This window comes from Gekko japonicus, unplaced genomic scaffold (genome assembly GCF_001447785.1).
Source record: "Gekko japonicus isolate JY-2015 unplaced genomic scaffold, Gekko_japonicus_V1.1 scaffold3708, whole genome shotgun sequence".
NCBI classification, from domain to species: domain Eukaryota; kingdom Metazoa; phylum Chordata; class Lepidosauria; order Squamata; family Gekkonidae; genus Gekko; species Gekko japonicus.
The window spans coordinates 23,417-36,879 of record NW_015162072.1 but is presented as its reverse complement, the minus strand read 5'-3'; the positions used below and the strand labels follow the sequence as shown (position 1 = coordinate 36,879).

At 49.2% G+C, this 13,463-nt stretch overlaps 1 protein-coding gene across 1 annotated transcript; it reads left to right on the top strand.

Moving 5' to 3' along the window:
- The first annotated feature begins 1,171 nt into the window (after positions 1 to 1,171).
- LOC107105633 (proline-rich protein 29-like) lies at positions 1,172 to 13,171 on the top strand. Its single transcript, XM_015405633.1, has 5 exons — positions 1,172 to 1,237; positions 5,450 to 5,565; positions 9,000 to 9,196; positions 11,958 to 12,028; positions 13,117 to 13,171. The coding sequence occupies exons 2-5, from the start codon at positions 5,455 to 5,457 to the stop codon at positions 13,146 to 13,148; spliced, it is 411 nt and encodes a 136-aa protein (XP_015261119.1). The 5' UTR covers positions 1,172 to 1,237; positions 5,450 to 5,454; the 3' UTR covers positions 13,149 to 13,171.
- The last annotated feature ends 292 nt before the right edge of the window (positions 13,172 to 13,463 follow it).

The following is a 13,463-nucleotide window of genomic DNA, read 5'->3' as shown; positions in this document are numbered from 1 at the left end:
TCCATGCCGCTTTCACTTCCCTTGATCATCAGGTTTTGTGGTAGCCTCCGCACTCCATGCCGCTTTCACTTCCCTTGATCATTGGGTTTTATGGTAGCCTCCGCACTCCATGCCGCTTTCAGTTCCTTTGATCATCGGGTTTTATGGTAGCCTCCGCACTCCATGCTGCTTTCACTTCCTTTGATCATTGGGTTTTATGGTAGCCTCCGCACTCCATGCCGCTTTCAGTTCCTTTGATCATCGGGTTTTATGGTAGCCTCCGCACTCCATGCTGCTTTCACTTCCTTTGATCATTGGGTTTTATGGTAGCTTCCGCACTCCATGCCGCTTTCACTTCCCTGATCATCGGGTTTTATGGTAGCTTCCGCACTCCATGCCGCTTTTGCTTCCTTTGATCTTCGGGTTTTATGGTAGTCTCCACACTCCATGCTGCTTTTGCTTCCTTTGATCTTCGGGTTTTATGGTAGTCTCCACACTCCATGCTGCTTTTGCCTCCTTTGATCTTCGGGTTTTATGGTAGCTTCCGCACTCCATGCTGCTTTCGCTTCCTTTGATGATCGGGTTGTATGGTAGTCTCCACACTCCATGCTGCTTTCGCTTCCCTTAATAATCAGGTTTTATGGTAGCCTCCGCACTCCACACTGCTTTCACTTCCTTTGATCATCAGGTTTTATGGTAGCCTCCGCACTCCATGCCGCTTTCGCTTCCCTTGATCATCGGGTTTTGTGGTAGCCTCCACACTCCACACTGCTTTCACTTCCCTTGATCATCAGGTTTTGTGGTAGCCTCCACACTCCACACTGCTTTCACTTCCTTTGATCATTGGGTTTTATGGTAGCCTCCACATTTCATGCCGCTTTTCACTTCCTTTGATCATTCGGTTTTACTGCACCTTCTGCATAGATGTATGGCCATTTCACAGCCGTTCAGGGGTGACTGTTCAGTCGATACAGCATTGCCCCGAGGTATCTGAATGTGGTTTTGAGCTGCACTTTTCCCTCCCAGTTGAGAAAATGTGGAGTGAATGCTAGCTGCAGAATCGCTCAGTATTAGAGCCAGCAAAATCTAAGCCAGGGAAAAGTGGCTGTTGTGTCGGGGAGATGGCTGGGGATTCCCTCCAATGGACTGAATTTCTCCTCCCAGGTTGCCCAACAGCCAGAGGTGACCATCCTCCAGCAGATTCCCTGGATTCCATCTTCTCTTCCTCCGTCCAGCAGAGGTGGCCAAATCAGAGAAGGTAAGGAACCAGCAAATAAGAAGAACATGCCTGCCACTAGCCAGAGGGTTTTGCCTTCTCCGCGGAAAATCCCAGAGCTGGCTTTTAGGACCAGAAGGGGGAAATCGGGAAAAGGAGAGCTGCTACATTCCAATGTTGGGGGTGTTATGGATTCTGTTCCAGAGTGGAAGACAGCGATGCTGCATTGACCAGTTTGGTGCAGTGGTTAAGTGTGCGGACTCTAATCTGGGAGAACCGGGTTTGATTCCACACTCCTCCACTTGCACCTGCTGATATGACCTTGGGTCAGTCACAAGCTCTGGCACAGCTGTCCTTGAAAAAGAGCAGTTTCTGTCAGAGCTCTCTCAGCCCCACCCACCTTACAGGGTGTCTGTTGTGGGGAGGGGAAGGGAAAGGAGTTTGTAAGCCGCTCTGAGACTACTTTGGGTAGTGAAGGGTGGGGTATAAATCCAATCTCTTCCTCTCTTCTTCTTCTTCTTTTCCCGGGGGTAATTTCGTAGAAAAAGTCGTGCAGGAGCTCATTAGCATAACTTATTTGCATATGCCACACCTCCTGACAAAGGACAGGCATGCAAGCATGCCTGGGTTCCCTACTCCTGGGCTTGTTACTCCCGGAACGCCGTTCCTGCTCATCCCCCCCTCAAAATGACCCCTGGCTTTTCCCTCTGTTGTTTCACCAAACCCACCTTGGAACAGAAATTCTCCTCTGCATTGCATGCTGCTTTACCTTCCTTTGATCATCCGGTTTATTGTATCGTCTGCATAGACTGAAGTGACTTTGCATTCAGTACGGCAGTACGGTATTTGAATGGGATTTTCAGCTGCACCTTTTCCTCGGTGGTGAGAAAACGTGGAGCGAATGACAGATGCAGCATTGCCCACGGACCAAGGGTTGGTTAATTAATCCGAGCACCAACTCAGAGGTGTTTTTGTACACAAGGTTCACCTTTGGCCTTCTGATTAACAAAATATCTGAGAACAGCCAATGCAAAGCTGTTAGAAAAAGCCATTCCAGCTTTTGTTGTTGTAGCTGTGCTGCAGTCCAATTGAAGCAAGAAAGACATTGACCCTCACCTTCTGCAAGTCGTTTCTTAAAGTGCCTGACACGGGGATTTCAAAAGCTTTCCCATGAAATGTTACGCATGCAGTCCGAGGTCAATGGGGCCAAAAGGGCGTACGGGGAGCCATTCTGAACAGATCTACTCAGAAGTGAGCCTCATTTTATTCAGTGGGGCTTACTCCCAGGAAAGGGTTTATAGGATTGCAGCCTTAGGCTGCTGTCAGACAGACTGAATAACCTTCTTTGAATGCACTTTCTAACTGGATTTTTACTCGGTCAGACAGACTGAATGCACTTTCTAACTGGATTTTTACTGTGTGAACTGGCAAAATCCAGTTGGAAAGTGCCTTGAAAGTGGATTATTTGGTGTGTCTGACCACAGCCTGGGGTCCTTTCCACATTTGCCTGCCAGTCTAGATTTTCTCAGTGTTCCAGTTGAAGCAATTTAAGTCCATGGCAAATTAACATCCAAATAACCGGGGGCAACAGCAGGCTGAAACTCGGCTGGCAGAATTGGGGGGGGGACGACCCAGAATAAAAACTTCGAACTCAATTTTAGTGCAGAATGGGGGGGGGGGAAACCTGGATTAAAGAAGGTTGAATTTGATTTTAGTACAGAATTGCTTGGAGGACACTGTGGTGAGCATGGATTAAAGGAAGAGTGCAGAAAGGGCCCCAGTCTACCAGCTTCCCAACCTCGGTACCCTGTGAATTGGCATTACAGACAAATGGTTCTTTAATTGTATTCTCAAATGGTTCTTCAGTTGTATTTTGGCCTGTGCAAGTAAGCCTTACAGTCCTATACCAGCATTTTCCCCTTGCAGGCATCCACCATCCTGCTAGAGCCAATCGTTGCCCAGAAAGGTAGAGAAAAAATGAAAAGAAGGGTGCTCCTTTTCCTTCCCCAAAGGAACGTTGTCAGTTCCTCTTGTGCTGTTAAAAGCTAGGAAGTCAAACTAGCAAGGATTGCTTGGGCTTTATTTATTTTTTATAAAATAATTGTTCTCTAAACCCTGCACACTTGGAAGTTCCACTGAAGTCCCTGGCTCGGCCTTCTGAACTTGTCTGTACTCATTTTCTCTTCGACCTTCTGGAACCTCATTTGACGTGGGGCTTTTCTGTGCTGAGATTTGGCTGCAGCTGGGCTGCCGAACCACATCAGGTCACGCCTTCCCCTACAGATGGGGCTGTTTGTTAGTTATTGCTGTCCTGATCCCACCCCGTCACCGCTGCCATGCTGCTGCCAAGATACTCCTGAGGTTTTCCCCCCAAAGGAGAGAACAACGGCCAGCAAATGGTTCCATCTGTAGGAGAGAGGAAAGCCCAATATAGGCCCTGTTCACACAGAGCATTTGCCACGCTAAAGATACGGATGATAGGCAGATTTTCCGGGCGCGATCACACTGCAACATCTTGGAAGTGTAGTGCACCCGTGGCTAACCCATGGCTTCGTGCCGAAGATACGGAGTAAAAACTAGTACATGTGCTAGTTTCTGGAAAACGCGGGGCAAGGCCAGGCGTCTGATCGTGTCCCATCCTAGTCCCGTCGCAAACCGGTTAGTTTTTTTTTTAAGTCTTCACAGGATGCGCACAAATGATCATGCACATGCTCACCTTTTGGTGAGAAAAAAAATTCCCGTTTGCCACAGAAGCGGCGCCTGGCGATTGCTGGTGTGATCACGCCATGCCACTTCTTTGCCACGCTGCAGGATAGCCATGTGATCGGCACCTCATGCCCTAACCACAGGACCTCGACGGGACGTGTGATCGGGCGGCCACGCGTTATTTTGCTCTGGGGCAAACAGCCACGCTTCCCCCCCCCGCATTTTCCAGCCTGTGTGACCGGGGCCATAGTTAAGAAGTTGAACTGCAGGCCCTCCAGTTCCAAGGAATTCTGTTTGGGAGAACGTATTGCTTCCGGTCCCCTGGGATTACAACTAATCTCCAGACTGCAGAGATCAGTTCCCCCAGAGAAAATAGCTGCTTTGGAGGGTGGACTCTGTGGCCTTGTACCCCACTGAGGTCCCTGTCCTTCCCAGGCTCAACCCCCAAATCCTCCAGGAGTTTCCCAGCGTGGATCGGGCAACTCTACTCCCCCCCCCCATTTCCCATCAGCGGCCGGGGGGACATGGCATCCCTATTACATGAATGCATCACCAAAGAATATTAAGGGCCCTGGTCACACGGGAGGATTTGCCCTGCAAGAGGGACAGATCGGGGGCACATCAAGCGGACTCGATCACACTGCAACATCTGGGAAGTGTCACGCACCCGTCCCCGATCCGTCCCTTTGGCCCGAAAACGTGCATTTAAAAGGTACTAGCAACAGAGCACTACCTTCCGGATGATGCACAGCAACTCCAGGCGTCTGGTCAGGGAAGCGCTGGTAGCCTGTCGAAGCCAACACCATTCCCCATCCCATGCATGCGCACAACCGCGCTACTGCCAGTTTGCTGCACAACATGTGATCGGCTGCCGGAGCACGAAGCACGGAGCCGTGGGGGCACGTCGGATCGCACTCCCGCAGTTCTTTTTGCTCCCGCTCTAATTTGCCTCCCTTCTGCAGCGGATCATCCCGCTTGTGTGACTGGGACCAAGAAATTCTTCTGATATTTCAGATAAGTTTATGGAACAGTAGGCTATGGTCATGATGTTTTGGAATGATAAGGCTATAGAAGGGAATTTTTCCTCAGGTCTTCTGTGAGCTACTTAGAGCAATTTCTGTGTGGTATTGGTGGTGTTTATATTTTGAGGAATTAGAGAATCATTGTTATTATAAACCATTGTTTTCTTATTAAATAGCAAGAATAGCTGTGAGATATTTTTGTTGGTGGTGATGATAGGACCGTGTTAATATTTTTGACAGCAGTATTTTGTATATATTTATGTTATTTTTTTAAAAAATGATAGGACCATGTTGATATTTTGACAGCTATATTTGGTATATATTTATATATTTTAAAAGAAAAAAAGAAGTTGAACTGCAGCAAAAACCCAGTGTGGAAAAATTCCTTAGTCACTGGCCAGGATCCTCATTTTAATGAAAAGCTGACGCGGACTGCAAACGCTCCCCCCCCTCCCGTTTTGTGTCAGTCGTCAGCCTTTCTTCATTCTCTGCTGCATTATCTCTTTTGTCCTTTTTTTCTGGGCAGATTTGATGGAGCTCATGATGATTCAAAATGCCCAGATGCACCAGGTGATCATGAACAACTTAGCCATGTCAGCAGTGGCCTCCTTTGGGCTCTGCTCGCCCCAATCTGCTGCCCCGGTAGGTATCTAGAACTGAGGTGCTAAATCCCCCCCCCCCAAATGTCCTGTTAAAATTGTCCTTCGCTGGTCAATCAAATGAGTAATAAAGCTTGATCCCTTGCGTTTATGAGCCAGCCTACTGTAAGTGCTTTTTAAATCCCATCAAGTACGGGGCTTTCCACTTCTCACCTTTTGAAATCAGTGGGCTTGAAAGAGCTTTGGACTGTGCCATAAGCTTTTAAAATATATCCTGGTCCCGGTCACACATGCCGGAAAACGCAGGGGGGAGGTGTGGTGATTTGCGCCGTCGCAATTTGACACGCCCCAACGCGATCAGACGCGATGGCATTGTTTCTATCGCCGGGTGTTTCCGGCGCGCTCCAACCAGGAAGCAGGGTCGCGAGAGGAGTGCGCTGGAGCGATCACACGGAAGAGCATCTGACTGCAGGCCGTCGCAACAAGTGGATAGTGGATTTTCCCGGGTACTTCTAAACTCTGCTTCTTTGGCTGACTGCTACGGGTTGCTGACAGGTGCAGGACACTGGCCAGATGTGTCTGTTTGATCGCGCCAGTAAAACCGGGCCGGCATTTGTGAGTATCCCGTGGCAAATTCTGCGTGTGATCGGGGGCCCTGTATGCCAGGGCTTTATTTTTTTAAAGGAAAAAGAGGTGCAAGAACTCTTGAGAGGGAAATGAAGTTTTTAATCTGTGTACTGAAAACTCATGAGCTTTTAGACATTTTAAAAAAGAATTTTGTTGAAGAGGTTCCGGAACTCCGTTCTGGCATGTTCCCCCAGGAAAAAAAGCCCTGCTGTATGCTAAATTTCAAGAGTGTAAATGGACACATGGCAGCTGCCTTCTACTGAATCAAACCATCAGTCTATCAGGGCCAGTATTGTCTACTCAGGCTGGCAGCAGCTCTCCAGGGTCTCAGGCAGAGGTCTTTCCCACCATCTACTGTCTGGTCCTTTTAACTGGAGATGCCGGGGATTGAACCTGGGACCTTCCGCATGCCAAGCAGAGGCTGTTCCACTGAGCCACAGCCCCTCCCATTTTCAGGCTCATGGAGTGAATGCCTGCCATGAGGCATGATGGGAGAGAAAGTCCGTAAGCTTTACGGGGCTGAGGGAAACGGACTGCCTTTCCCAAGAATTCTCCACACAACAGATAAAAGGACTGGGGGGTAGGTGATGGGAAAGGCCGGGCCCGTAGCCAGGATTTTGTAATTCGGGGGGGGGTGTTGTCATGGAAACTGGTTCAGCTGAGGCTGACTCCTCCTCAGATGAGGAAGAGGAAGGGAGCAATGCAGCCTCCTCTGGAGTCAGCCCAGGAGAAGAACCCTCAACAGTCCCTTAGGAGGAAGAGTCCCCAGCAGTTGCACAGGAGGTGCAGCCAGAAGGAGAGATCATTCCTGAGCCTGGCCCAGCACCCTCACCCCCAGTTGCAGACACCCCAAGGCCAGGCTCCCCACCAAGTTCTCCTGAGTGCCCCAGACGTCGGGCATGCCAGAGGCTGACTATGCAGGAGCGAAGAAGGAGTGCCAGGCGGCAGCTCCTGCAGAGGCAACGGGAGGAGCTGTAAGCAACTCCCAGGGAAGGAAGGATCTGTTCACAAACCCTCCATGCAGCTGCTTCAGTGGCAGCAACTCTGGGTAATCAGACCTGCTTCTGAGTGTGCAGCAGCGGCTCCTGGTCCTTGGAAGCTTGCAATCTTGACTTGACTTCCCGGCTATTCGACCTTTGGCTTTGTTACTGACCTAGATTTCAGACCATGTTTCTCGTGTATAGTCTTGGTGGACCCCCAGCCAAGATAGCACAGGTGTTCAAATAAGTCAGGGGGCACTGACATCACAAAATAAAAAATAAAATTAAAATTAAATTGGGGGGAAAAAAACCCTCATTTTTGCAGTGTTTGCACTTTGCCTGCCTACATGGGGAAGCGAGCCACGCTTGGGGAAGGGGCAGCAATAGGGAGTCCTCCAGGCGGGCCAGAGAATAATGAGTCCTCCAGGTAGCCCAGAGAGCCGGGGGCCTGGAGTCTGGATGGAAGGTGGGGGGCCTTGGCAGGAAGTCAGGGGGGCAGGCCCCAAAATGCCCCACTGTAGCTACGGGCCTGGGAAAGACCTCTGCTTGAGACACTGAATGGTGGCTGCCAGTCAGAGTTCACAATACTAACCTCAATAGACCAAGGATCTGACTCAATATGAGGTAACATCAGGTGTACCAGGAGCCAAAATAGATAAATATTGTAAGACTCAACTGCATGTGGTGAGCCGGTCCATGATTCCTCCTTGCAAGCTTAACAAAAAATAATGTGAATAGCGATGATGGGAAGTGCACACGGAGAACAGAAGACTGGCAAAGGGGAAGCAATTGCTTCACCTTCCTTTTCCTCCCACGTTTGAGGTCAAAATCCACATCCAAACTACCATTCTGTTGTATTTTTATCCCCACCCCTTTCTCCCAGAAACTCAAGCCAGCATCCATGTTCTCCCCTTCCCTCTTCCACTTTATCTTCACAGAAACCCCATGAGGTAGGTAAGATTGAGAGAAAGCCCAAGGTCAATCAGTGAAGGTGGGGATTTAAGAATACAAGCAGAGCCCTGCTGGATCAGACCAGTGGTCCATCTAGTCCAGCATCCTGCCTCACACAGTGGCCAACCAGTTCCTCTGGAGGGCCAACAACAGGGCATAGAGGCCGAGGCCTTCCCTGATAAGTACATAAGAAGGGCCCTGCTGGATCAGACCAGTGGTCCATCTAGTCCAGCATCCTGCCTCACACAGTGGCCAACCAGTTCCTCTGGAGGGCCAACAACAGGGCATAGAGGCCGAGGCCTTCCCTGATAAGTACATAAGAAGGGCCCTGCTGGATCAGACCAGTGGTCCATCTAGCCCAGCCTTCTGTCTTACACAGGGGGCAACTATATCCTCTTGACTGCCAACAACAGGGCACAGAGCCTGAGGCTTTCCCCTGATGCTGCCTCTTGGCTCTGGGATTCAGAGGTTTAGTGCCTCTCAATGTGGAGGTTCCCCTCAGTCACCATGGCTAGTATCCTCCATGTATCTCTCCAATCCCCTTTTAAAGCTGTTTATTCCTGTGGCAGCGAATTCCGCATTTGAACCTGGGTCTTTCCAGTATGACACTTCACCCACTCTCTTCCCATCACTACTTTTCTGCCAGTGAGAAAAAAAGATACAGGGCTCCCATGGTGAAGGGAAGTGGGATTGGTTTCGTTACTCCATTTGTATTCTGCCTACCATAAAATTCCAGGCAGTGTCTGACTCAATATGAGAGCTTCCTGGATTGTCCATGGGGCTTTCTTGGAGCTCCTGATCAGGCACTGACCAGACCCTGGCTTGTTCAGCATCTCCAAGGCTCCCACATTGTGTGCCCCAACCATACCCTGGGATGCAGCCTTTTTGAGGTCTTCTTCCTCTCCGTTGTTCCTCGCAGGTCACCCATCTCCCTTGGCAGGTAGAAGATGACGAAGACGATGACCCAGAACCCCTAGTTTTCCATCACCATTACACTCCCTACCCTAACACTGTGCCCCCCACAGCGTGGCAGCCCCAGTCTCAGCCATCGGCTTGGCCTCAGCCAACTATTCGCCACGTGGGCCCAGATCCTCAGCCTGCAGCAAGACTGGATGAGTGAGTATGGTTGGGAGAGAGCCTGTGTGTGGGGTAGCGCTCAGACTTGCATCCCAGCAATGCAAAGGCTGAAGGGTGTCAGCTAAGCTGCTGCCATAGCTGGTGGGAGGTGGTGGTGGTGAGGTGATGGATGGTATGTTGCTGTAATGGAATCTTAACTTTTGTTTCTTCCTGCCTCGTCTTATCTTCTAGCCTAGGCTGGTGACCTTGGTACCTTGTTGCTGCTTTCTCTGAGAACGTAGACCCGTTAGGTTAGGTGGGCTTTTGCTTGTTCCCTGATTGGCCCAGACCCATCAGGGGGACTCCTTTGAATTATGTATAACTCCCCATTGCATGCACTTGCAATTAGTTCTAACACAGGATGTATGCACAGATGACCTGCCTTTATTGTATTCAATAAACTTCACTCTTTTGAATGGAAGTTGTTGGGAACGGATTGCTGTGGGACTCTGACAGAGGGCCAGGGCTCAGCTAAAGTAAGAATCTAGCCCTTATTGTTTTGGCTGTGTAAAGGGAAAGATGCAGCCCTCATAACTCTGCAGATCATCTGCTTTACGTGCATAAGGCCCCTGGTTCAATCCCTAGCATCACTAGTTAAAAGGACTAGTTAGCAGATGGTGGGGAAGACCTCTCCCTCTGACCCTGGAGGGCCGGTGCCAGACAGAGTGGTCAGTTCTGACCTCGATAGGCCAAGGGTCTGGCTCTGTATAAGGCCGGTTCTTGTGAATCTGAGACCATAAAGATGTCACAGGATTGGCTGCAAGCTGTCGCTTCCACGCAGAGGTTTTGCTCCAGTTTGGCCTCCAAACTTTTTGGGTCTTTTTTGGAAAGGTCACCTTTGTACACCATCATCACCATGTGGGAATGGGAAGGTTTGCGTTTTCAGAGGTCTCATCCATATTGGTGCTATTTTCCTTGCTTCAGTCGAGGGCATTTTAATTGGCAATTGCTTGATCAGTATAGTGATATAATACTATAATGACAGATCAAGATGGTGTCAGTCTGTCTGTAGCAGCAGGACAGAGCAAGAGTCCAGGAGCACCTCACCTTTCATAAGTCGCTGCTCACTTCTTCAGGTATCTGAAGAAGTGAGCAGTGACCCAAAAGCTCCTCCCCTGCCACAAATTTTGTTAGTCTTTAAGGTGCTCCTGGACTCTTGCTCTTTCCTAACACTGTAATGACAACTGGCATGATCTACTACTTCCTCTGATTCCTAGCTTTTAATCAAGTAAGAATCTAGCCTTTTTTGTTGTGGCTGTGCAAAGAGAAAGGTAGAGACTTTCTTCTTGTTAATGAAAACTGGGAATTCAGAGAATTAACTGATTGTTGAAACATTATAGCGGGCTAACAATTTCCAGTTTTTAAAAGCCTGAATGGAAGACTGAGGAAAGGAAAGTATGGGGGAAATGGTACCCAGAAACCACACAGAGAATCATTGATGTGGAAAAGCAGGCTTCCAATTAAAAATAGTCACCATGCAAAGAAAGAGGAACAATTCTGTAGTAAGCCTTGTGAAATGTGCCTATGTGAATAAGATCAGCATCTCTCTCTGCCAGTGCTGGCAGTGTTTTTGCTTGTTGCTGAGACCAAACACTTCCAAATTTGCAATGGTTCTTTTGGCTGAAGACATTAGGAAGAACTTCCTGACAGTTAGAGCAGCTGCTCAATGGAACAGGGTTCCTCGGGAGATGGTGGGCTCTCCTTCTTTGGAGGTTTTCTAACAGAGGCTAGATCATGGGTGTCAAACTCATTTGTTATGAGGACCGGATCTGACATAAATGAGACCTTGTTGGGCCAGGCCATGTGTGTCATAAAATGTAATGCCAGGTAGCGGAGATATACACTTTATAAAAGACACAAACACAAAGGTTTTTTTAAAAAACTTAAAATAAAAACATGCTTAAAACATTAGCTCTGTAAGCTGTAGACCTACTTTTGATTTATTGACATTCACCACAGAAATCTCATGTTCAGAGTTCTGAGTCTAGGACCCAGGTTAAAACATGAACTGGCCGAGTGATTAAGAGAGTCTAGCGAAGCAAGCTATGATGCAGGAGCAGCAGCAGAACTGGCAGCAGGAGATGGCCAGTTCCACTGCGGGCCTGATGGAAGCTGTCTGGGGGCCTAATCCAGCCCTTGGGCCGCATGTTTGACACCCCTGGGCTCGATGGCCATCTGACAGCAATGCTGATCCTGTGAACTGAGGCAGGTCATGAGAAGGAGGGCAGGAAGGGTTGCATCACTGCTTAGTTCTTGTAGCCGTATCTTACACACCCAGGGAAATGCTGATCGCTACTTTGGGGTCAGGTCTTTTTGTCATCTTCTGGGTGTGGAACAGCAGTCACTGCAGGTGTGGGAGGTTGTGAATTTCCTGCACTGTGCAGGGGGTTGGACTAGATGGTCATGGGGATCCCTTCCAACATGATTCTATGATTCTATATGGTGCAAAATATGAATGGCTGCCTCTTCTGCTGATTACAAAGGAAGACTACAAAGGAAGCTATGCAGAGCTCTGAAGCCCCCATGATATAGAGCTCCGGAAAGCCTCTTTCATTTCTCTTCCTGGAGCTTTTGCACAGCGTACAGGTGGTTTTTTTCTACAGCCATAAGGACTAGAACCTTGGCTCTTAAAAACACACGCCCGCTGATTTGGGGGAGTGGGAGGCAGAATTCTGCACCTGTGCATGGAAGTCCCATGGTGGGGTACACAGACTTGCCTGTCCCAATTTTGCTATCACTACCTTTTGATTGGTTCCCATAGCCAAGTGGTCCCTCCACCCCCGCCACCAAGTGCAACTGGAACGGTGACGGCTGATGTCCCACCAGCCTCAGGTAGGTGTTGACAAGACTGTTTTCAAGTGGGTCTTGCCCCGCTCCCAACACTGTCCCAGTTCTCTCAGGTCAGTAGTGGGAAGGCAGTAGCAGGGATGTACTTAAGAATTTATTATAAAAGGCAGTGTTTCTTTTTGTCTATCCTGAAGCTGAAAACCAGTTTGGTGTAGTGGTTAAGACCGCAGACTCTAAGCTGGGAGAACCGGGTTTGATTCCCCACTCCTCCACCTGCAGCTGCTGGGTGACCTTGGGCAAGCCATAGTTCTGGCACTGTTCTTGAAAAAGAGTCGTTCTCGAAAGAGCTCTCTCAGCCCCACCTACCTCACAGGGTGTCTGTTGTGGGGAGTGGGAAGAGTTTGTAAGCCACTCTGAGACTCCAAGTAAAGGGTGGGGCATAAATCCAATCTCCTCCTCCTCCTCCTCCTTCTCCTCCTCCTTCAACTAGATGTGTGCCAAGGTCATCATTCGCCCAGGGCACCAAAAAACCTTGCCCCAGCCCTGGATGGGTCTCCATTCCAAGCAAATTTGGACTTCTGGGTTACCATATCAAAAAGGCTGGAAACGGTTGGTCCAGGCGATCAGAAAACAAACTACACTTTGTTTAAGATGTTGCAGTCATATATACGTGCTCTAATTTGGAGAACCGAGTTTGGTTCCCCACTCCTCCACATGCAGCCAGCTGGGTGACCTTGGGTCAGTCACAAGTTCTCTCAGAGATGTTCTCTCACGAGCAGTTGTGGGGAGGGAAAGGGAAAGGAGTTTGTAAGCTGCTCTGAGACTCCTTTGGGTAGTGAAGGGTGGGGTATAAATCCAATCTCCTCCTCCTTCTCCTCCTCCTCCATGCTGTCTGTGGGTGTTCTTAAACAGCTGGCTTTTGGGGTCCCAAGGACCCTGTCTATGGTCCTTTTGACTACCTCCCACATCCTTTTAGCCAACTTTAATATACTCTCCTGCCCGCACTGATTAAATCATGCTAAATATATTTAACGCATGCCGGATCTCCGTGGAGCAGATCCAGACTGCTTTCAGCCTCCGTGATGGATGTCCCAGCAGGGCTGAAGTCAGCAGTTTTCTTTTGTCTTTTCCAGAATACTACGACTTCACCCAGGGACGGTTTTGACAGCAGCTTCCCTCGAGCCTTGACAAGGAAGTGGTGCAGCTTTCTGACCCAGTTGATCGAGCAGATTCAGACCTGGCCATTGGCCCGGACTGGCACGCTGCAGCCTTCACTGGACTGAGGCCTTCAGGAATGGGCTGACTCTGTGTGAATCTTTGTGTGTCCACGGCATAGTTAGTTAGGGACATAAATGGTCTACGTCACAGATAACCCTCTATGGCCCAGCTTCTGCTCTGACCAGAATTGTCTCCATTTCTGGATGGCCAAGGCTTATGGTCGCCAACCTCCAGGGGTGGTCTGGAGTTGTCCCAGAATTAC

Coding starts and splice junctions, on each gene's coding strand:
- LOC107105633 (XM_015405633.1), top strand. CDS start 5,455: ATGGAGCTCATGATGATTCAAAATGCCCAGATGCACCAGGTGATCATG. Junction 5,566..8,999: donor CGCCCCAATCTGCTGCCCCG/GTAGGTATCTAG, acceptor TGTTCCTCGCAG/GTCACCCATCTCCCTTGGCA. Junction 9,197..11,957: donor CCTGCAGCAAGACTGGATGA/GTGAGTATGGTT, acceptor TGGTTCCCATAG/CCAAGTGGTCCCTCCACCCC.